The sequence below is a fragment of the Hyla sarda genome, chromosome 7 (assembly GCF_029499605.1).
Source record: "Hyla sarda isolate aHylSar1 chromosome 7, aHylSar1.hap1, whole genome shotgun sequence".
In the NCBI taxonomy this organism is placed as follows: Eukaryota; Metazoa; Chordata; class Amphibia; order Anura; family Hylidae; genus Hyla; species Hyla sarda.
This window is the reverse complement of record NC_079195.1, coordinates 91,760,829-91,784,982: the sequence shown is the minus strand read 5'-3', so window position 1 is coordinate 91,784,982 and position 24,154 is coordinate 91,760,829. Positions and strand designations below refer to the sequence as shown.

Here is a 24,154-nt window from a genome sequence, read left to right as displayed (position 1 = left end):
AAAAGTGAAAAGGGTATGAAGGCATTCTGAATGCAAAGTATACTGAATATTTATTTATTTTTTAATGTTTTTATGTTTTATTACATCAATCTGCTCAGCATTTCCCACTCTACAGCATGAAGCATACAGCCTGAACTGTATTTTCAATGTGATTGATTTCCTTTGAGTATGGAAATGAATATTTTTAACTCAATACAGAGCCAGGAGCTGCTTTTCTTTTCTTGTCCTGTGTTACCCCTTAAAATAGTTTTTCTCTTTACACAGTCAGCAATACATAATACCTAAGAGAATGGAATAGTGACCTTTACAATTCACCTAACACATTAAATCTCTTTTTCCAGTTACCATGTGACTAACCAGGGAGAATTTGTAAAGCATAAAGGTGTGATGATGTCACAATTTTTCCCAAGTGAAGATAAAAGTGACAAATGATGCCTAGAACATTTGTAAAGTTCCAGTTTGTCCTTCAAAGGCAACTGAGACTGCCTGTGTCCTGGCCACATCTCTTCCTTTTGTAAAGAGAATCTGTCATCAGTGTCAACAGCACTTACCTGTTAGTACAGGCTTGTAGTGTGGGTGACACTGATGATAATGATAATACTCACCAATCTAGATCCATGCCTCCGTTCACCCATTATCCTCCTTATATGGGAGGCAGGCTGGGTGCACAGCCGACACTTCAGGAAAACGCTGATGCCACAGCTGCTGCTTCCTCAAGCCTGCTGACAGTCGGGCGGAGTAAGAATGCAGCAGCCATGACATCAGTGTGCTCCTGGATCACCTCTTGGGCATCAAGCCTGCTGATTATTATCAACCAAATAAAGATAACAGATAAATGGGGCCACACATTGGCCGATATTAAGTATCATTGTCATCAGTATCACCTGCAGAACATATTAGTGGGGGTTAAACCGATGACAGATTGCCTTTAACTTTTAACCACATCTTGGTCCTAGGCATTTCAGCTTGCTGTACACCCCCTCCCTCCTCTCAGTGTCACAAAGAACAGAAGGGATGGCGAAAAGAAATAACATCCAAATCTTCAGGGAGGGCAGATCACATAAGTTGTATTGTATCAGAATGTAGGTAGAGAGGAAAACATGTGCAAGACATTTTGAAGAGGAAGGGAGAAAACAGAGCTCACAGGTAGACTGTGAATGGTGGTGATGGTGGAGCGCAGAAGCTATCCCACATATTTTACATTAATGTCATCACAAGAGAGGAGAAACTCCTTCTGGTCTATAGAAAAAGAAATCAGTATAAGTGTGCAGTTGTGCTGATAGCATGTATTACTGAGAGAAACTAGGAGAAGGTTGCAAACTGCTTATCAAGGGTTCTGAAGATGAATAAAGGAATGAATATTTCAGCTTGAAACTTAGTAGCTATTAAACTCAAGGTAGCCACTCGCATATGCTAAATTCCTTCTTTGGAGCTAAAACTGTAGCCTTTAAGTTTTCACATTAAACTGGAAAACTGTTTCATTAAAAATCATATATTCTATTTTCAACAACAAAAAAAGACATTTTTGAAAGGATTATATTTTATGAATTTATGCCAAGGAAAGACTTTAATTGAGTATATAGATGTTAATTGAACATTTTAGGAATTTTTTTTAATATGATTTTACAGGGGAATTTCAGCCAATAGCACTTATTCTACATTCAGGGCTACCTCTGGCAACTCCCATACACACAGAATGAAGTGGTAGATCACATGTGTGACTGCCACCACCACTAATCTTGTTGATTGGGGATGACTGCTGGCATTGACTTGAATAAAATGGTCTGTAACATGATCTCAGATGTGGTCTATTGTCATGACTAGAAACTTGTTTATAAAGTAAGATCCTGAATTAACCCCTTAGGGACCCGTTTTCAGCTTAACCCCCTAAGGACATAGGGTTTTTCCGTTTATGCACTTTCGTTTTTTCCTCATCACATCATAACTCTTTCAAGTTTGCGCCTAGAGACTCATATGAGGGCTTATTTTTTGCCCCACCAATTTTACTTTGTAATGAAATCAATCATTTCACCACAACATTTATGGCCAACTCAGAAAAAAAATATTTGTGGGGCAAAATTGGGAAAAAAAACATAATTTAGTAAATTTTGGGGTCTTCCGATTATACGCAGTGCACTTTTCGGTAAAAATGACACCATATATTTATTCTGTAAGTCCATATGGTTACAATGTATATAATATATATAGGATTTTCTTTATTTCACTACATAAGAAAAATTATAACTACATGCATCAAAATTAGTATGTTTAAAATTGTCCTCTTCTCTTTTGCGCCATGATCTGTAGTTTTTATTGGTACCATTTTTGTTTTGATGGGACTTTTTGATCACTTTTTATAAAAAAAATACAAAGTGACCAAAAATACACAATTGTGGACTTTGGAATTTTTTTATGTGTACGCCATTGACCATGCAGTTGAATTAATGTTATATTTTTATAGTTCGGACATTTGCGCTCACCACGGCAATACCACATATGTTTACTTTTATTATGTTTTTATATTTTTTATATGGAATTTGGGAAAAGGTTGGTGTTTTAAACTTTCAATAAGGAAGGAGTTAATGTGTGTTTTTTTACACTTTTTTTTACACTTTATTTAGGAGAAATCATTAGATTCCTCATACAGATTAATGTGATTCCATAGAACCACATTGATCTGTGTGATCTGCGCTCCATTGATAATCAATGGGAGAGCCGAGACAGCCGAAGCAGCAGAGGTAAGCCCTCTGGCTATCTCCACAGTGGATCACCCTCCCACAATCACGCTGCGGGGGGCGATCTACCCCACTGGACCACCAGGGAGTGTTCAAAACTTCCTTTAGACGCCTCTGCCAACTTTGACAGCGGCGATCTAAAGGGTTAATAGCCGGCCGTGGCGATAGCCACATATTAGCGCCGGCCCTCAGCTACAAGAATCAGCTGAGGGCCGGCCGGTATGATGCGGGCTCGAGTCAGGAGCCCGCGTCATTCCCGGTTAACGGCACATGGACTCAAAACAATCTTCATTTTTGCATTTTAGTTTTTTCCCTTTCATCTTTTATTTTGCACCTACAGACCTATTTAAGGGCTTGTTTTTTTGCACCAACAATTGTACTTTGTAATGACATTACTTATAACATAATCTGCGGCAAAACAAAACAAAAAATTGTGGGGTGAAATGAAGGAAAAAATGGCATTTTGCAAATTTTTAGGTCTTCCGGTTATACACAGTGCATTTTTCAGTACATTTTTCAGACACATTATCTTTATTCTGTAGGTCCATACGGTTACAAGGATACCCAATTTATGTAGGTTTTATTTATTTTATTAGTATGTTGAACATTGGCATCTTCTGACCCATATAACTTTTTTTTTATTTTTGCACATATGGAGCTATATTAGGGCTTACTTTTTGCTCTGTGGTCTGTAGTTTTTATCGGTACCATTTTTATTTTTGATGGGACTTTTTGATTGCTTTTATTAATATTTTTATGGAATATAAAATGATCAAAAATTCACTGAGGTTTGGCTAACCTTATATTTTAATAGTTCAGACATTTACGCACGCAGCGGTACCACATATGATTATTTTTTTCATTACATTATTTATTTAAAAGTAATTTTACGATTACATTGTTTATTTAAAAGTAGGAAAAGGGATGTGATTTAAACTTTTATTAGGGGTGCTTATTCACAGGTATTCTCTTATTTTTTTACCACTTTTTTTTTGTCCACTTAGGGGGCTATACTATGCAATCTTCTGATTGCATACACTGTTCAATGCTATGCCATTGCATAGCATTGATCAGTGTTACCGGCGCTCTGCTACTCAGGCATTGAGCAGCAGATCGCCGATCAGACTACAAGGAGGCAGGTGAGGACCCTCCTGTCATCCAGTAAGCTCCGCTGAGCTGCCGGGATAGTTTCACTTTCAGTTTAGATGTCATGATCAACTTTGATTGCGGTGTCTAAAGGGTTAATGCCGTGGGTCCTGGCTGCCCGTAGCAACCCACGTGGTTTAACCCGTTCTCCGTACAGGTACACCCTGAGTCCTTAAGGACTTGGGAATGGGGGCATACCCGTACGCCCTGCATCCTTAAGGAGTTAAACTTTGACACCACCCCTGTTAGGTGTAGTAGGGTTCTAATATGCCTATAAGAGTTATCCCCTACACCAGCAGAGTTTTTGTCGATGAATTACATGGTTTGCTACTCATCTAAATAGCTAGCTGCAGCAAGGGAACGTATGGTGAGTTGAAACTATGTCTTCATAAGTCATCCAAAAAATTGCACTGTTATACAGGGGTGTGCCCTCCTACCATGCGACTTTAGGGCTGATTTACTACATTAGCCACAGATCCATTGGGTTCACTGAGACAAAAAAGGGTGGAGCACAGTGCACACATAAACACATATACCATATACACATGCATACACATAGTAGGCACATATTAATACTAATGTCACCCTTTCTTCTTTTGGCAGAATGGGGGGGGGGGGGCACGTTCAGTAATCCTATAGACTGCAGTCTTTGGAAAGCTTCCTTTGCTCTTCTAAGGACACCACTGGGGGGGGGGGGCTATATGGGTCCAGAGGAGCTGCAATGAAAACAAGGAGAGTCTGTCTGCAGAGTGCAGAATTATAGTATTCTTGTGTGTTCCCTATATAACAACTTGCATGCAGCAGTCTCTCTGCCAAAAAGGGGTGGGTGTTGTTACGTATTATTTTTATACCTTCACCAGTGGGAGCTGTCTGTAGACTGCAGAGCACAGGATAGAGAAGCAGCGCTGTACTGTGCAATGATACTGATAACTCAGGGACTGCCCTGTGATGCAGTGGGAGAAGGGGGGGGGTTAAAAATAAAATGCCTTTTTTTTATCTGCTGCTGCCTTCCCCCACAGATTGCTGCCCTAGGCACCAACCCTCCAGTGCCTAGTGGCAAATATGGCCCTCACCCTAATGAAGATAACTATTGTAGATTATACTTATATATATTTTTCTATTATTAACCAGCCAAAATGCAATATTAAATGATATAACAGAAGAACATCACATTAGCATTTCAACATTTTGAGACTATTTATATAGTAAATGATCAAAGACCTACATTAACATTTTATTTGGAAGGGGAATGTTTATTTCAAAATATTGTATCGCTTTCTCTAGGGTACTTGTCTCAAAGCAAAAATCTTTATTTTAGCCTTTCTTTATGTGTTAACTTTGATGTTTTAATCAAAGTTTAGCAAAAGTGAAGCACAAATTTTTGGCACTGGAGCCACGTCACTGGAGTGCTGACCTGATACTTTTTAGGACTTGTGACCTAAATTTTCCAGCTCTATTTTTAAGCCTGTAGAAACACTATCAAGCAAAGGAGTATTAATTCTTCTACTTGACAGTAAAGGACATATGTAAATTACATTTTAGAGAGTGCTTTAGGAAGCTGCATTGTTAGACTTTATCAAGCATCCGGCTGTCAACCCCAAGGAAAAATCCAGAATAATGACGACGGAGTAAAACCGAGATCCTTTTCATTACCTGTATCCTTTGACTTAGTATTGTGTTGTGAAAGGGTAACATAACACATATTAAGCCAATAGTGCACAGTTCAAGCTTCCATTTTAGTCTGGGTCACATTCACTGGCAATTCAACAATCAAGTATTTCATAGTGAAGTATAGATGCCTATTCACAGGACTGAGAACATGCCTTCTTTGTACACTGCTCAAAAATAAAGGAAACACTTAAACAACACTGTTACGCCGAGCGCTCCGGGTCCCCGCTCCTCCCCGGAGCGCTCGCTACACTCTCCTCACTGCAGCGCTCCGGTCAGATCCACTGACCCGGGGCGCTGCGATACCGCCTCCAGCCGGGATGCGATTCGCGATGCGGGTAGCGCCCGCTCGCGATGCGCACCCCGGCTCCCGTACCTGACTCGCTCTCCGTCAGTCCTGTCCCGGCGCGCGCGGCCCCGCTCCCTAGGGCGCGCGTGCCGGGTCTTTGCGATTTAAAGGGCCACTGCGCCGCTGATTGGCGCAGTGGTTCCAATTAGTGTTATCACCTGTGCACTTCCCTATATCACCTCACTTCCCCTGCACTTCCTTGCCGGATCTTGTTGCCATCGTGCCAGTGAAAGCGTTTCGTTGTGTGTTCCTAGCCTGTGTTCCAGACCTCCTGCCGTTGCCCCTGACTACGATCCTTGCTGCCTGCCCCGACCTTCTGCTACGTCCGACCTTGCTTCTGTCTACTCCCTTGTACCGCGCCTATCTTCAGCAGCCAGAGAGGTTGAGCCGTTGCTAGTGGATACGACCTGGTCACTACCGCCGCAGCAAGACCATCCCGCTTTGCGGCGGGCTCTGGTGAAAACCAGTAGTGACTTAGAACCGATCCACTAGCACGGTCCACGCCAATCCCTCTCTGGCACAGAGGATCCACTACCTGCCAGCCGGCATCGTGACAAACACGATGTAACTCCGAGTCAATCACACTTCTGTGAAATCACACTGCCCACTCAGGAAGCAACACTGATTGACAATCAATTTCACATGCTGTTGTGCAAATGGAACAGACAACAGGTGGAAATTATAGGCAATTAGCAAGACACTCCCAATAAAGGAGTGGTTCTGCAGGTGGTGACCACAGACCACTTCTTATTCCCTATGCTTCCTGGACAATGTTTTGGTCACTTTTGAATGCTGGTGGTGCTTTCACTCTAGTGGTAGCATGAGACGGAGTCTAAAACCCACACAAGTGGCTCAGGTAGTGCAGCTCATCCAGTATGGTACATCAATGCCAACTGTAGCAAGAAGGTTTGCTGTGTCTGTCAGCGTAGTGTCCAGAGCATGGAGGTGCTACCAGGAGAAAAGCCAGTACATCAGGAGACATGAAGCAGTCCGTAGGAGGGCAACAACCCAGCAGCAGGTCCGCTACCTCCGCATTTGTGCAAGGAGGAGCAGGAGGAGCACTGCCAGAGCCCTGCAAAATGACCTCCAGTAGGCCCCAAATGTGCATATGTCCACTCAAATGGTCAGAAACAGACTCCATGAGGGTGGTATGAGGGACCGACGTCCACAGGTGGGGGTTGTGCTTACAGCCCAACACCGTGCAGGACATTTGGCATTTGCCAGAGAACACCAAGATTGGCAAATTCACCACTGGCACCCTGTGCTCTTCACAGATGAAAGCATGTTCACACTGAGCACATGTGACAGACATGACAGAGTCTGGAGATGCTGTGGAGAACGTTCTGCTGCCTGCAACATCCTCCAGCATGACTAGTTAGGCAGTGGGTCAGTAATGGTGTGGGGTGGCATTTCTTTGGGGGGGTCGCACAGCCCCTCATGTGCTTGCAAGAGGTAGCCTGACTGTCAATAGGTAACAAGATGAGATCCTCAGACCCCTTGTGAGACCATATGCTGGTGCGGTTGGCCCTGGGTTCCTCCTAATGCAAGACAATGCTAGACCTCATGTGGCTCGAGTGTTTCAGCAGTTCCGGCAAGAGGAAGGCATTGATGCAATGGACTGGACCGCCCATTCCACAGACCTAAATCCGATTGAGCACATCTGGGACATCACTCCATCCACCAAGGACACAATGCACCACAGACTGTCCAGGAGTTGGTGGATGCTTTAGTCCAGGTCTGGGAGGACATCCCTCAGGGGACCATCCGCCACCTCATCAGGAGCATGCCCAGGCATTGTAGGGAGGTCATACGGACACACACACTACTGATCCTCATTTTGACTTGTTTTAAGGACATTACATCAAAGTTGGATCAGCCAGTAGTGTGGATTTACACTTTGAACAATTTAGCTCTTATCAATAACTCGATCCAAACAATTCCAGCCTTATACGTACACCTCCCTGGGCCTAACATTCACAACCCTTTTTGAAAATAAGCTTCTGCCCATCTGACTTTCCAGAGAAAAATGCAGATAGTCAATCAGTAGGAAAATCCATAGATCTGGTAGAGCAAGGGAGGTGTGGCAACAAAATAAAAACCATATTGGAATCCGGGCACCAAAGGTAATTAAATGGTCAAAAATGTATTTATTTATATATACATTTTACATTTAAAAAGTACACTGTGTGTGAGATAGCATGATACAAATGAGAAAGATATTTTAGCATTTCCAATTCAACATTTTCAGTTACAATTTATTTAATCTTAAGAAAAAAACTTGCCACGACTAAGAGCCAGATTTGGCTCGAAACGCGTTGATTACTTGCACATCTTCATTTTATTCAACATGGATATCCTTGGTTTTTAAAGAATGGATTAAAAGTTAAGTTTTATTCACTTTTCTACTAATTTGACTTTTGGAGCAGCTGGAGGCCCCTACTTTTTTGCCCTCTCCATATTGGACTTCATAGTGGTGAGCTGAATATTATATATAAATATATATATATATATATATATATATATATATATATGTATATATATATATATATATATATATATATATATATATATATATATATATTATTTTTTTTTTTTTTTTTTTTTCTCAAAGAAAAAAACTGCAGTAAAAAACTGGTACACAGAGTTAATGTCGTTTTGTTAGAAAATATGGCAACTCTATTGACTAGACATAATCTAACAAATTTTTTCATAAATTATTACTTCATCTAAATGATATACATAGGGTCTATGTGCACTATTCCTGCCTTTGGACTGTACTAGTAAGGTGCTGAAATGAGGTCTTTGTCAGATACAAGAGCTGCTGGAGAAGCATTGCATGACAAACCCGTAGAATAGGCTGCAACAATTTAGAAATAAATATTTTGAAGTAGTCTGATTAACTCATAGGTAAACGGAACTACAACAGGGAAAAGGCATCCATGGAATAGTCATACCATTCTATTTCATAATTTAACCTTGAAGGGATTGTGAGATGTTGAAATCTATTTTTAAAGGGGTATTACAGGCAAAACCTTTTTTTTTATATATATGTCAACTGGCTCCGTAAAGTTAAACAGATTTGTAAATTACTTCTATTAAAAAATCTTAATCCTTCCAATAGTTATTAGCTTCTTAAGTTTTCTGACTAACTGCTCAATGATGATGTCACGTCCCGGGAGCTGTGCATGATGGGAGAATATCCCCATAGGAACTGCACAGCTCCCGGGACGTAAGTCATCAGAGAGCAGTTAGACAGAAAATAACAACTCAACTTCAGAAGCTAATAACTATTGGAAGGATTAAGATATTTTTTATAGAAGTAATTTACAAATCTGTTTAACTTTCCGGAGCCAGTTGATATATATAAAAAAGTTCTGGCCTGGAATACCCCTTTAACCCCTTAAGGACACATGACGTACTGGAACGTCATGTGTCCACTCCCGATCTATAACGTGGGGCGACGGCGTGGCCCCGCGTCATAGCGGGTTGGTCCCGGCCGGGACCCGTGGCTAATAGCGCATTGATCACTGTGCCGCGCGCTATTAACCCTTTAGACGCGGCGTTCAAAGTTGAATGCTGCGTCTAAAGTGAAACCGAAAGCATGCCGGCTAGCTCAGTGGGCTGTTCGGGATAGCCGCGGCGAAATCGCGGTATTCCGAACAGCTTACAGGACAGCGGGAGGGCCCCTACCTGCCTCCTCGCTGTCCGATCGCAGAATGACTGCTCAGTGCCTGAGATCCAGGCATGAGCAGTCATGCGGCAGAATCATCGATCACTGGTTTCTTATGAGAAACCAGTGATCAATGATAAAAATCAGTGTGAGCAGTGTTATAGCTCCCTATGGGAGCTATAACACTGCAAAAAAAAGCACAAAAAAAAAGTGAATAAACATCATTTAACCCCTTCCCTATTAAAAGTTTGAATCACCCCCCTTTTCCCATAAAAAAAAAAAAACACAGTGTAAATAAAAATAAACATATATGGTATCGCCGTGTGCGGAAATGTCCGAGTAATAAAAATATATTGTTAATTAAACCGCTCGGTCAATGGCATGCGTGCAAAAAAATTCCAAAGTCCAAAATAGTGCATTTTTGGTCACTTTTTATTTAAATGAAAAAATGAATAAGAAAGTCATAAGTCCTAAGTCAAAGTCATAAGTCATAAGGATCAATAAGTCCTATCAATGCAAAAATGGTACCGTTAAAAACTTCAGATAACGGCGCAAAAAATGAGCTCTCATACCGCCCCATACACGGAAAAATAAAAAAGTAATAGGGGTCAGAAGATGACAATTTTAAACGTACAAATTTTCCTGCATGAAGTTATGATTTTTTCCAGAAGTACGACAAAATCAAACCTATACAAGTAGGGTATCATTTTAACCGTATGGACCTACAGAATAAATATCAGGTGTCATTTTTACCGAAAAATGTACTATGTAGAAACGGAAGCCCCCAAAAGTTACAAAATGGTGTTTTTTTTTCAATTTTGTCTCACAATGATTTTTTTTCCGCTTCACCGTAGATTTTTGGGCACAATGACTGACGTCATTACAAAGTAGAATTGGTGGCGCAAAAAATAAGCCATAATATGGATTTTTGGGTGCAAAATTGAAAGAGTTATGATTTTTTAAAGGCAAGGAGCAAAAAACGAAAATGCAAAAACGGAAAAACCCTCGGTCCTTAAGGGGTTAAGGAAACATATTTAAGGTATTTTACAATATGTGGGCTTTCATGCTTTCCCTTTGCTTCTAATGCAAACTGTCTTCTCTGTACGGTATACATTCTGTAATGAGTTTCCCATTCCTGTATACACTCTAGTTGGGAATTCAGCCAACTCTGCCCACTACACCCACAAGGGGCTCCCACATAGTGCGAAGGAAATAAAGCTGGATAAATTATTGGCTAGAGTGTACACAGGAAAAGGAAGTCTATTACAGGATGTACACCAGACAGGAAGTTGGGCCAATAAAGACAATAAAGCTGACATTTGCATTCAAAGCAGAAAGAAAGCAGCAATAGTAAACTATATTGACTAAGATATGTTATGTTATTAAACAGGTTTTTATTATTCAAATGATGTGGGGTCTGTGGTGCAGTAAGGCATAGTATAGATATTATTAAAAAGTTTAAAATATGTTTAATAGGTGGATAACCACTTTAATATTAACTATATTTCTGAAAATAAAATTAGATTAATAATTTGAACTTCTTTAAATCAGAAGAGAACTTGCGCTTGCTATAGAACATACATCTTTCTTTATTCCCTTCTGGGCAGACAGTTGCTTCTACTCCAGAATCATGTAGTTAGGTATTCAGTCCTTAGGATCTAGCAGAAATAACTGGCCTTCGCCCAGAGACAGGGCTTCCGGTTTGTGGCAGACGTTCATATCTAAATTTGCAAAGACCATGTCACTTTTTATTAGTTGATTCACTAAGCCAGACTACACATTTGAAAACTTCTATTCCTCAGACAAATTTGGTATTCTATTTTCCTCAAGACGAGAGAACAAAAATAGCTACTTGTTTTCAGCTGGGAAATTGATAGTGTTCTCAGCAATGCTAAAATTGTCTCATTTGGGGATACTAATTTCTAACACAATGAAGCACAGCAACAGGACAAAAATGACTTCAAGCTAATGATGTGAAGTAAAAACAAATGTATGTGACAAGTAGAAGAGAAAAAAGAGGAGGCGTAAAGTGTGAAGCCAAAGAAAACACATTAAAAGTGAATATGTATATACCACACACAGATATATTATCTCATATGCTTTCTTTGTCTTTTTTACTAACATTTTACAGTGTGCAATGAGCAGAATTTATTATTATTATTTTTTATCTTGGGGATCATATTTATCATTTTTTATCCCATAGTTGTCAACAGTCAAAAGTTATTTCCAGGGACAACTTGGGAGATTCATGAAGCCTTGTACAGAGAAAGAGTGGTGCAGTTGTCCATAACAACCAATCAGATTGTGCCTTTCATTTTTCAGAGGTCTTTTTAAAAATAAAAGCTGGAATCTGATTGGTTACAATGGACAACCGCATCATTTTTCCATAGCACATGGCTTGATAAATCTCCAACAATGAACTAAGAATCCCTAACTTAAAATACTGGCCACACATTCATAACATTGGCTAACACCCCAATATTTCACAGTGATAGAAACACATTCCCTCCCCCCAGAAGGCCTTCATTAACTTTGTCAGCCAAGCAGTGCACATGTTAACAGTGGTAGGATGTGAATGAATCCAGGAATTATGCATAGTAAAGCTTAATGTGTAAGTATTCATTGTAACTACTTATGCCAGGCATACACTATGATATGTCCTTGGAGTATTACACAAAAAATGGATCCTTTATATTTACACTTTAGAGTGTCTTTGACATATACTTTATAGCTTTTAAGCTACAACATCTAGATTTTTCTTTTAATTGGAAACAACCTTTTAAGCTCCAAAAAAAGCCAATCTATCAGAGGACATTCCATTTCAATATAGTCTAACAAATTACCTTAGAATAACAAGTTAGCAGGTGCAAGTGTGTCAGTCATCTTTGAAGGAGTATCAAAGGCCTGGGTGGATGTCTTTAATTCCCAATATGTTTGTCATCCACCTTTTGTTGGTCCTGCACAAGTTGTGGAAAGTAATTGTAATTTTGAAAGGGTGGAGCAGAGGAAGGGTTTAGATCAGTTACACATTAGGTGTATGTACACGAAAGCCTTAAGCTACACTTGCATAGTCGGGATAAGCGAGACATGGCTGGATACAAGCTCTGAATTGGCAAAAAAATTGTAGGGTTACAGGTTATTCGGAAATGACCTTACAAATAAGAACGATAAAGGGGCTTGCTTATACGTACAATCCTGATTTAAGCCCATTTTGTGTGAATACATATGAGAGAAAAGTAAAAACGTGGAATCTCTACAGGTGAAAATAAGTGTGTTTGTTGTAAGTCTCCAAATACAGGGTGGGCCATTTATATGGATAAACCTTAATAAAATGGGAATGGTTGGTGATATTAACTTCCTGTTTGTGGCACATTAGTATATGTGAGGGGGGGAAACTTTTCAAGATGGGTGGTGACCATGGCGGCCATTTTGAAGTCGGCCACTTTGAATCCAACTTTTGTTTTTTCAATAGGAAGAGGGTCATGTGACACATCAAACTTATTGGGAATTTCCCAAGAAAAACAATGATGTGCTTAGTTATAACATAACTTTATTCTTTTATGAGTTATTTACAAGTTTCTGACCACTTATAAAATGTGTTCAAAGTGCTGCCCATTGTGTTGGATTGTCAATGCAACCCTCTTCTCCCACTCTTCACACACTGATAGCAACACCGCAGGAGAGATGCTAGAACAGGCTTCCAGTATCCGTAGTTTCAGGTGCTGCACATCTCGTATCTTCACAGCATAGACAATTGCCTTCAGATGACCCCAAAGATAAAAGTCTAAGGGGGAGAGATCGGGAGATCTAGGGGGCCATTCAACTGGCCCATGATGACCAATCCACTTGATGTGTTTCGCTCTTTATGCACTGAAGCTGGCACGTTCCCTGAGTTTTTCCAGCAAGAGGGTGCACCACCACATTATGGGTGTCAGGTCTGAGCATTCCTAGATGAACAGTTTCCTGGAAAGTGGATTGGTCATCGTGGGCCAGTTCAATGGCCCCCAAGGTCTCCGGATCAGACCCCCTTAGACTTTTATCTTTGGAGTCATCTGAAGGCAATTGTCTATGCTGTGAAAATACGAAATGTGCAGCACCTGAAACTACAGATACTGGAAGCCTGTGCTAGCATATCTCCTGCAGTGTTGCTATCACAATCCAACACAATGGGCAGCACATTGAACACATTTTATAAGTGGTCAGAAACTTGTAAATAACTCATGAAAGAATAAAGTTACGTTAAAACCAAGCACATCATTGTTTTTTCTTGTGAAATTCCCAATAAGTTTGATGTGTCACATGACCCTCTTGCTATTGAAAAAACTAAAGTTGGATTCAAAATGGACAACTTAAAAATGGCCGCCATGGTCACCACCCATCTTGAAAAGTTCCCCCCTCACATATACTAATGTGCCACAAACAGGAAGTTAATATCATCAACCATTCCCATTTTATTTAGGTGTATCCATATAAATGGCCTACCCTGTATAATGGAAGCAATATAAAAAGACTGTGACCCTATTAATCAGACAAACAGATGAGGCAGCAAAGCAGGGAGAAATCATTATTATGGGTCACTTTATCAACCCCAATATAAACCTGAAACCTGCAGCAAAGGAAACCAATTTTAGTCAATAATAAAGGACACCTTTCACAACTATTGCAGGACCCAACGGATTTGTGGTCTAGAATTACCCCAAAAAACTCAGTGTAACTGGAATAAACTGTTTGGGACAGTCATATGACTATGCTGTAGCACAAACAACAGCTAAGGGAACATTATCATTTCAATTAAATATAAACCACCAAAGACCGATAAGGGAAATTTGCTCCACAGAATATATGTATAGCAAGTAAACAGGAGCAAAAGGAGAAACCTTTAGTTGGCAAACATATCAATCAACTCAATAACATGGCTTAAGGAAAAAGTTGTCATATTAAGGAACAATATATAATTCGCTCAGAGCCCAACTGTGCCCAACTCTGTCTGCCAAGGCAATTCCTTGAGTTAGTGGAGAGGAATGAATGCAAATAGCTTCATAATTAATCAAGAGCTCAAACAGGAAAGAATACAGTGGGCACCTTTTTCAAATAGTGAAATGAAAGGAGATAATAGAAGAGAAATATTAAAACAGGACTAAAAGAATACTTGTGCAGATAAGTGAAGAGAATAGGCAAGTCAACCATGTAGAATGCTTTGGTGACATCTAGAAACCCTAAGACACATTTATTTTCCTGCAGAGATTTTCCTATTTTCCTTATCTATACTGGAGAACTGAACACACCTAATATTAATTGTGTTTTTACCAGGCATAAAAACAGTCTGATAAAGAAGGATCAGATGAGAAATAATATGATAACAACATATTTTTATGTAGGCCATCTTTTTTAAGTGGACATTCTCTACGTCTAGAGAAAAGAAGGTTTTACCATCATCACATATGGGAATTCTTTACTGTAAGAGAAGTGAGGCTTTGTCCCATGATGTTGTGATGCCTGGATAGCTTTCTTAAAAAATTAAATTTTATAAGTTATGGTTAATTGATTTCTGAAAATGGGACATTGAACCAGAAATGTATTCTCAGATTTTCTTCCATTATGGAGCAATTGCCATTTGTCTCCATAATAGCTTTTTTTTTTACCTTCCCATGGATTAACACTGTAGGGTTTATAGGCTGATGGACGCTTGTCTTTTTCCTATTCAATTACTATGTACATATGACATACCATCAAAAAGGAAACATTCAGGAGAGAGTTGTGCGATTAACCCCTTAACGACGCAGGACGTTTATATACGTTCTGCGCCGGCTCCCGCGATATGAAGCGGGGTCGCGCTGCGACCCCGCATCACATCGCAACGGTCCCGGCGCTCATCAACGGCTGTAACCCGCGGCTAATACCACACATCGCCGATCGCGGCAATGTGCGGTATTAACCCTTTAGCGGTTAATACCCCTTTAATAATTACACAGACATTTTAAAGCTGTGCTGTAGCTTTTAGCATTGCAGCTGTAAATTCCTCTGATTATTAGAAAGCACTAGAAATAATGCATTATGTTCCATGACAGCTATATAATATTTTTTAATTGCTTATACATCACCAACATATTCCATACATTGTAATTACAATACATTTTGTTTACAGTATTTACGTCAGCCTTTATCCCCAATAGGGATTATTTTACAATTTTGTAGGAAGCCTTACTGTGTTTTATAATGTCGGCAGATACTAAGAAAACAATGTTGAAAATGTACAGATTTCGCTCATGGTCAAAGTTGACTATGAACCCCTGTGCTATTCATTGTGTATAGATTTATATTTATACAAAGATGTCCTAGATGTACACATACAGTTTAATAGATTAGTTTACTTGAATAAAAATAACACAGCTATGTCCTTAGTATTAATGTAACCACATTTATAAGTGTTTTTCATAATGCTTTTTATTTACATGGTAAATCTGTACTAATTATACCTTATTGCTATTTTATGTTAAATAAATGGATAAATGCATTTAATTATTAGAGCACATCTCCATATTAGTCTTACTGCTAATAACCTTCAGAATTCAATATGCCAACTTTATTTATAGATTTGTATAGAAAGATACACCTAGTTCCAGCATCCCCCAGTCTCCATCTCCCAAGGCTAGTATAATAAATACAATCTACTACGTGCAAAATGAGTATGAAACTGAATATTTATACAGAGAAAACACTTTGATTTAACCCCTAGAGGACACAGCAACATACATGTACGTTGCAGAGTTTTGTGGGAGACACTGTGATTAGGTCAAGCCAGCTGTTGATAACAGCAGTCGTGTTGGGAGACCGTGTTGGAAGACCTCATGGTTAAAAATGTCAACCAATAACACTCAATACTGATCCCGGTATCTAAAGCATTAAAGGGGCTATTCGAGATTCATTGGATCACAGGAGCACAATTGTGGCGGCCCAATGAGTCAAGATAGTGGCCAATGCTCTTCTTACCCTTCTGGTAGACAATACAAAGGATCACAGATTTTAATGATAACACTGAACAGTAATAGCAATCAATAAGTTTAAAAAAAATTAATAAGACCCTACCCCAATAAAATAAAAAAATAAAAAAAAAATTCCTGTTTAAAAATTACAAAAAAAAAAACATATTTAGTATGACCCCATGCGGAAATATCAAAACTTTTCAAATATTACGTTAATGATCACGTACAGTAAACGGCCTAAACATAACAAAATTTAAAAAAGTCCATAATTGATGATTTTTGGTTACATCACATCCAAGAAAATTTTTTATAAAAAGTGATCAAAAAGTCACATATATACAAAAGTGGTAATTATAAAAACTTAAGATCAGGGCACAAAAACATAAGCCCTCATACAGCCCCAGTTCTTAAAATGTGAGGAGGAAAAAAAATTATAAAATGGCTGTGTCCTCAAGGCAAGAATGGGTTATGTCCAGGTAGCAATCGACCACCAGATCTAATGTTAAAATTTTAAACTAACTATTGCGCTGTCCCACTAGGTCCACTCCAAAATGTTTGGTTAAGTGTTTTATGTGTAGATTTTCTTACTTTAGTGGTTTGACTCTGAAAGGGCTACACACTCAAAAAAACTGTGAAAACCTTCTAACAAGAAGGTGAACCTTAATCTAGCCTAGCCATGTTTTAAGAGGAAGTCAGAGTCAGTCAGTAGAGTCTATATTTGAGTGCAGGATGGGGAAGAATAAGAAGAAGGGTAGTCTGTGAGAAAATGTGCAAGGGCCTCACAGCTCAAAACTAGGACCCTATAGCCAGACTTAGTGCAGCTGTGGCTATCACATCTATTCATAGGTTTGCCACCTTGCAGTTGGGAATTGTCCAATAAATGTTTGTGCACCCTGATCAATGCCTTTTTTGCCCCTTCTGATACAGCCTTTGGTCATTTATGCTAGTTATTATTTGCTCAGTTCAGTACCTTCCTGATGGAGGCTTTAGACACCACTATTGTGATAGATAATTCAATTGCAAACTTTTTTGTTACCCTTTTTTTTAGAACTTTTTTTAAACCCTTATATTAATAAATGAGTACACAATAAAATTTGCACATTTAAGTTTCAAGTTAAACTAGATTTTCTTACTTTTTGCCATTACCTTTAGCATAAAAGACTAACATTGGTAATGCTTAGGCAAAACCATGCACAATACAAGTTCTGTCAATCTAGTAGATTGGCTCTCATTTTAAGGGGTACTCCGGTGGAAAACTATTTTTTTCATATCAACTGGCTCCAGAAAGTTAAACAGATTTGTAAATTACTTCTATTAATTTTAATCCTTCCAATACTTATGAGGTGCTGTATACTACAGAGAAAATTGAGTTGTTCTTTTCTGTCTGACCACAGAGCTCTCTGCTGACACCTCTGTCCGTATTACATGAGGGTATGTGTGTCCAATGAAGAATGACTGCTTGATGTGATCAGCTGACAAAAAGTCTTTGCTTGTTCACTGGCTGATTACTGGGCCTATTACACCGAGCAATATTAGAATGTTCAGCCAATAATTATTCTGTGTAATAGGGTCCAAACATACTCCATATATCCATGGTATGTCAATAAAACAAGTGTATTTAATTGTTACGGAATAAAAAAATACACACAGAAGTAATACACATTGTACATAGTCCTTTCTAATTTAACTATTCATTTCATCTATAGTTTGAAAAGTTATGTTACCTGTATTCTTCTTGCGTGAACCTTGGGATTACAGATGGCTGCAGAACTGTTATTACTACCATTGTGCTATTAGATTTCACAGGGTCGCCATCATCATAAGCTATCACAACCAGCTACAGAGAAGACAGAGAAACAGATTAAGGACATCATTGCAAAACTAGATCCTTTATTATAACTATAAATATGGTTCTTCTGGTAATATGCAGGTTTTAGAGCTAAGAATAAATCTATTTGCCCTATATACCAGGTACGACGATCTTATAACTCCAGGAAATACATTATGCTCAGTGATTTGGCCAAACAAAAAGTACTCAAAGTAATATTCTGGCAAATTAGGTTTAATGAGAATTGTAATGACTTAAGAGCAGTACATTTTAAAGAATATGAAAGATCAAAGCTTTAGAATTCTAGGTTACCAATCATAGAATTTAGATGAATGTAAGCAGAAACTCTGTCCTACTCTACCTATTTCTATCTTAGGATAAACATACGTTTGTCTGGGCATGCTTAAATTCACCTGCTGCTAAAGAGTAAAAATGCTTTTAAAAGGTAACCTGTCATTAGATTTTACCATATATAAAAGTGGCAATGCATTATTTATAGCAAAATCTTCTTCCTTGCCTGAGAGACATTCCTGTCCACAGGGATGGTGAGGATATATAGTTTAAAAGTGTCCTCCACCGGTCCCATACGTAGTCCCCTGGGCGGGAAACTATATCTAGTCCCATCTACTGAATTGTAATCATGCCCCTCAGTGTGACTGACCTCAGCACAGCTCTGATCCCTAAGCAGTAGAAGCAGAGCAATGACGCGGGTCGTGTCCAGGCTGTCAATCTCGTTGAAGGGGGGGCGTTTTGTGTTTGACCTTCCACTATTTTTGAAGCCCTTCTTTGGACTTGCTCTATTTTAACGAATGTCTTTCTGTTGATGAAGTCTCCAGAATGAAAATTGTATTACAGATGTGGCCTCTTTAGAGACCTATATTGGGAGATCACAGTCTACCTGTCAGTAGCTTTTCACACTAGCCACACTGAAGCTCTCTGAAATCACTGCCTCTAAATCCTTCTCAATCCTTCAATTCTGAACTTCCAATACTAAGAGTACTATTTGACCATTTATCTAGTAAAGATAAATCATTGTCCATATTACAGGCACCTCTAGGAATATTAAAGGGATATTCCATTACTAGACAACTTATCCCCTATCCATAGAATAGTGGATAAGATGTCTGATTGCGGGGCCCTGCCATTGGGACCCCCCACAATCTCCGTGCAGATACCTGACGTTCTGATAATTATGTTTAGAATGCTGAGTTTGGGAGGCAGTGGCCGGGACATCACACTACACCCCCTCCATTCATGTCTATGGAAGGGGCGGGGCGTGATGGCTGTCAAAAGTTAAGTCATGACAACATGTATAGCTTTGGGTAAATGGATGGCACCTAGTGATAATTAACAGGTTGAATAATAACACACTGAACTTGTGGATTCTTTTGGGAGTACCAAAAAGGTTTTTTTGTTGCCTGAAAAGTGAAGAATCAATGTTTTTTTACAAGCTGTGAGAAATGATTCCCATATTGGGGCATAGCAACAAGATTGGCATCCTAGAAAGTGCACAAACGTGACAAAAAAAACATGTATGCTGCTTTTTATAATTGGTAAAAAAGAAAAGATGCAGAACACTCTCTGCAGTGCTACTTTATTACAATTATATATGTATGTCCCTACTTCTACTTGTGTTATTCACTACTTAGTGTCCCTCATAGAGATCTTCACCTAATACCTGCTATCTCTAAAATGGCTGCTGTAGCTATGTGCATAGGCTTTTATAATGGATTTCACATGACCATTATACTGATTGGTATTGATATGCTGATTGGCCAGGAGAACTAATTGAGATACATTAGTGGATTTGTTGAGGTCATGTGATTCACTTCTAAGTGTCCCTCACAGAGATCTTCACCTAATACCTGCTATCTCTAAAATGGCTGCTGTAGCTATGTGCATAGGCTTTTATAATGGCTTTGACATGACCCTTATACTGATTGGTATTGATATGCTGATTGGCCAGGAGAACTAATTGATAGACATTAGTGGATTTCCTGAGGTCATGTGATCCTTTCTCCCTTTTTGCCATGTTGCTGATGTTATTTAAGGACGTTGTTCCAAACCAAAATGCCTGAAGTTCCAGTTCTAGCCGAAATCAAACTTTTAACAAAATTCTGACTGAATTCGGGCTCTATGTTTGATTTGCACAGTTAAAGAAGATGTATGAGAAAGAAAAACATTAAATCAGACCCTTTTTCATCAAACAACCCCATAAAATATTATGTCAATTTTAGGGATACTACATGAGTAAATAAGGTGAAGGAGGTTGAAATCAGAAGCAAATCTAAACTTGAGCAAGGCATCTATGGTGCCTCCTCTTCATACCTCTCATAATTTACATCCAGTAGTTGATTATTCCTTCATATCCACAAAGTAGCACTTTCTTATACAAAACAAGGTCATGTTTATGCTACTAAGACTGAGGCGGATATTGTTGCACTAAACCTCATGCTTTTCTCCCCATTGTTTCACCACACGTCACTGCACTGAATAATCAATCTATTAAAGGGGTATTCCCAGTTAAATTTACTTTAATTATGCTATAATAAATGGAATATAAAAGACTCTTCAGTTTTATCTACAAATGGATTAAAGCATTAAAGATTAATGAAGGGTTTTCTCAATATATGTTTTCTTGATCACAAATCCAATCAGTGTTCACCTTTCATTTAACCTCTGCAGAAGATATGCCATTCACAAAATACATCTTTGTTATTCAAGACAAAGTAGGAACAATAGCTTCCAATCAATCTCTATGAGATTCTTTTCTTATAGGACATTATGCATTAGAAATGTCTGGTAAGATCATTTAGATGTCAATTATTTTATTGCTCTCTTTTTCTTTTTTTCCCCCACTATACATTAGTCTAACATTTGGTGGTTGGCTGATGATGCAGGTTATAGGCTTTTAAAGCATGTATGCTTATAGAGGTTTAAAGGGGTACTCCAGTAGGAAACATTTTATTTTAAATCAACTGGTGACAGAAAGTTAAACAGATTTGTAAATTACTTTTATTAAAAAATCTCAATCCTTCCGGTAAATTTTTAGCTGCTGAATACTACAGAGGAAATTATTTTCTTTTTGGAACACAGAGTTCTCTGCTGACATCACAAGCACAGTGCTCTGTGCTGACATCTCTGTCCATTTTAAGAACTGTCCAGAGTAGGAGAAAATCCCCATAGCAAACATATGCTGCTCTGGACAGTTCCTAAAATGGACAGAGATGTCAGCAGAGAGCACTGTGCTTGTGATGTCAGTAGAGAGCACTGTGTTCCAAAAAGAAAATAATTTCCTCTGTAGTATTCAGCAGCTAATAAGTACTGGAAGGATTAAGATTTTTTTTTTTAATTAAAAGTCATTTACAAATCTGTTTAACTTTCTGGCACCAGTTGATTAAAACATAAAATAAAATAAAGTTTTCCACCGGAGTCCCCTTTAATCCTTCCAGTACTTATCAGCTGCTGTATGATACACAGGAAGTTATTTTCTTATTAATGTATTTTATGTCTGACACAGTGCTCTCTGCAGACACCTGACACCCGTATCAGGAACTGTCCAGAGCAGCATAGGTTGCTATGGGGATTTTCTCCTGCTCTGGACAGTTCCTTATATGGGCATCAGGTGTCAGCAGAGAGCACTGTGGTCAAGACAAAAAAGAAATTCAGTAGTAGAGCTGCTGTCACACAGAGCATTATCATGCTGTATTATGTTATCCAATTCATCTATAGTGGAGCAATATACAAGGTATGACCCTTATCCAATGGAATAGTACAATCACTTTTGCAATGAGTTAAATGGGTACTTATCAGCTGCTGAAGTTGAGTTGTTCTTTTCTGTCTGTCAACAGTGCTCTCTGCTGACACCTCTGTCTGTCTCTGGAACAGACCAGAGAGGTTTGCTATGGGGATTTGCCTCTGTCAACAGAGAGCATTGCTGTCAGACAGAAATAACAACTCAACTTCAGCAGCTGATAAGTACTGGAAGGATTAAGATTTTTTTTATACAAGTAATTTACAAATCTGTTTAACCTTTTGGAGCCAGTTGATATAAAAAATGTTTTTTAACTGGAATACTCATTTAATTTAAAGGATATTCGGAATTGTTGGTATATATTTTTTTTTTTTTAATTCTAACAATTTATACTACATTGATGTTTTTAGATTACCTGTTCGTGTAAACATCTATATATTGAGGCAGATAAGGATTGGAGAGTTTGAAGTAACTGGAGTGATGAGGACATCTAAATGCTATCAGAGGATATCCGACTTTATGAGATACGATCCTGGCCACGGAGGAGAATTGGACTCCCTAGGATATGTTATGTTTAGAAGCGATGTGGAATGTGCTCATACTGATGGGGAACACTAAGATACGCTATGTCTGGGAATAACGCGGAATGTGCCCATATTGATGGGGGACACAGGACATCATGGATGATAGGTCTTGCTTTTGGAATTGTCTATGCCCTCCAAAGAAAGAACCACCAGAAATATAGTGGGGTGAAGTGAGTTGGTGGGGGCTATGCCGCACTATGTATATTACATATGTATTTGACATTTAATCTTTGATTACTTGATTATAAATAATTAGTCTGTTCAATAAAATGTAGCTATTTGACAATACACTGAGTTTGAAGGAGATACCTGTGGTCTAGTAGGTAGAAGATGAAGAATAACTGTGTGGTACTGTATGTATGATGTGTACACGTGGTTTGGAATGATGAAGTAATGTGGCTTGATATATGTTGGGGTATTTATTGGGATATGTGGGGGTGTGCTCCACTTGGCCTAACCATGTACTCTATTGTACTATATGAGAGAAAATAGGTACCTCATCTGGGTTATACAAATGCACTGGGCCCTATCCTATGGGCTCTGCAGTGCATACTTTTCATTATGGCTATGCCTGTACTGAGCATGGCAACATTTGAAATAACAACCAAATGGTTCCTATTGAAGAAATATAATAATAATGACACACAAATTGTATATGATTATAATATAAAAATTGCTTTAGTTTATATTTATATTTATTATTTTTATTGCTTTTTAACACTATATGCAATTTTTGTGATTTTGTATTTATGTTAATTTATACTCAGTGGGAGTTGTGATCACTTTGATGTATTATGATGAGTTCATCTAGGGAATACTTTATGAAATTATTTAGGGATATGGATACATATATATATTGCTACCCAATGATTTATTATTTATATAATATACTTTATTTTATTATTGTTTATTTATTTTAGAAATATGTAGGTGTGTTCTGATGTGCACATGGGTGGATTAGGTGACAGGACATTCTATATATATGTTCATGGTTATGTTTATATGTGTGCTCACGTGGGTTGCTACCCTTGTACGCTGGATATCAATAATAATAACCATTTCTTATACTGATGTGTGGGGTATTAGCTGGCCCTCTTTATATAGGGTCTAAACTTGTATGCTAAATATGGATTATGTGATGTATATTTATGGATGGTCCCTCATGAGGTATAAACTTGTCGTGTTAAATATGGACTATGTGATGTACATCTATGGATGGTCCCCCATGAGAGATATATAGGTTTTACCAAAATTGGCTGTATTATACAGAGTTTATATGGTATGCTATCTATTTTGTATATTTTTTACTAGTTTAAGATAATGATCTTAAATTTATCTATAAAGTCCTCTATGTGTATTTTTATGTCCATGTGAATAATATAAGATCGGCTTATTGAAATACATGGTATTGAGGGACCGTTATTGTGAAAGACTATG

At 38.5% G+C, this 24,154-nt stretch overlaps 1 protein-coding gene across 1 annotated transcript in view; it reads right to left on the bottom strand.

Annotated features, from left to right (window-relative positions):
• Positions 1-24,154, bottom strand: part of PCDH15 (protocadherin related 15) — a 1,516,206-nt gene that overhangs the window by 308,389 nt on the left and 1,183,663 nt on the right. Inside the window, exon 25 of the mRNA XM_056530010.1 lies at positions 18,276-18,388. Coding sequence (XP_056385985.1) covers positions 18,276-18,388 — 113 coding nt within the window. The remainder of the gene's footprint in view (positions 1-18,275; positions 18,389-24,154) is intronic.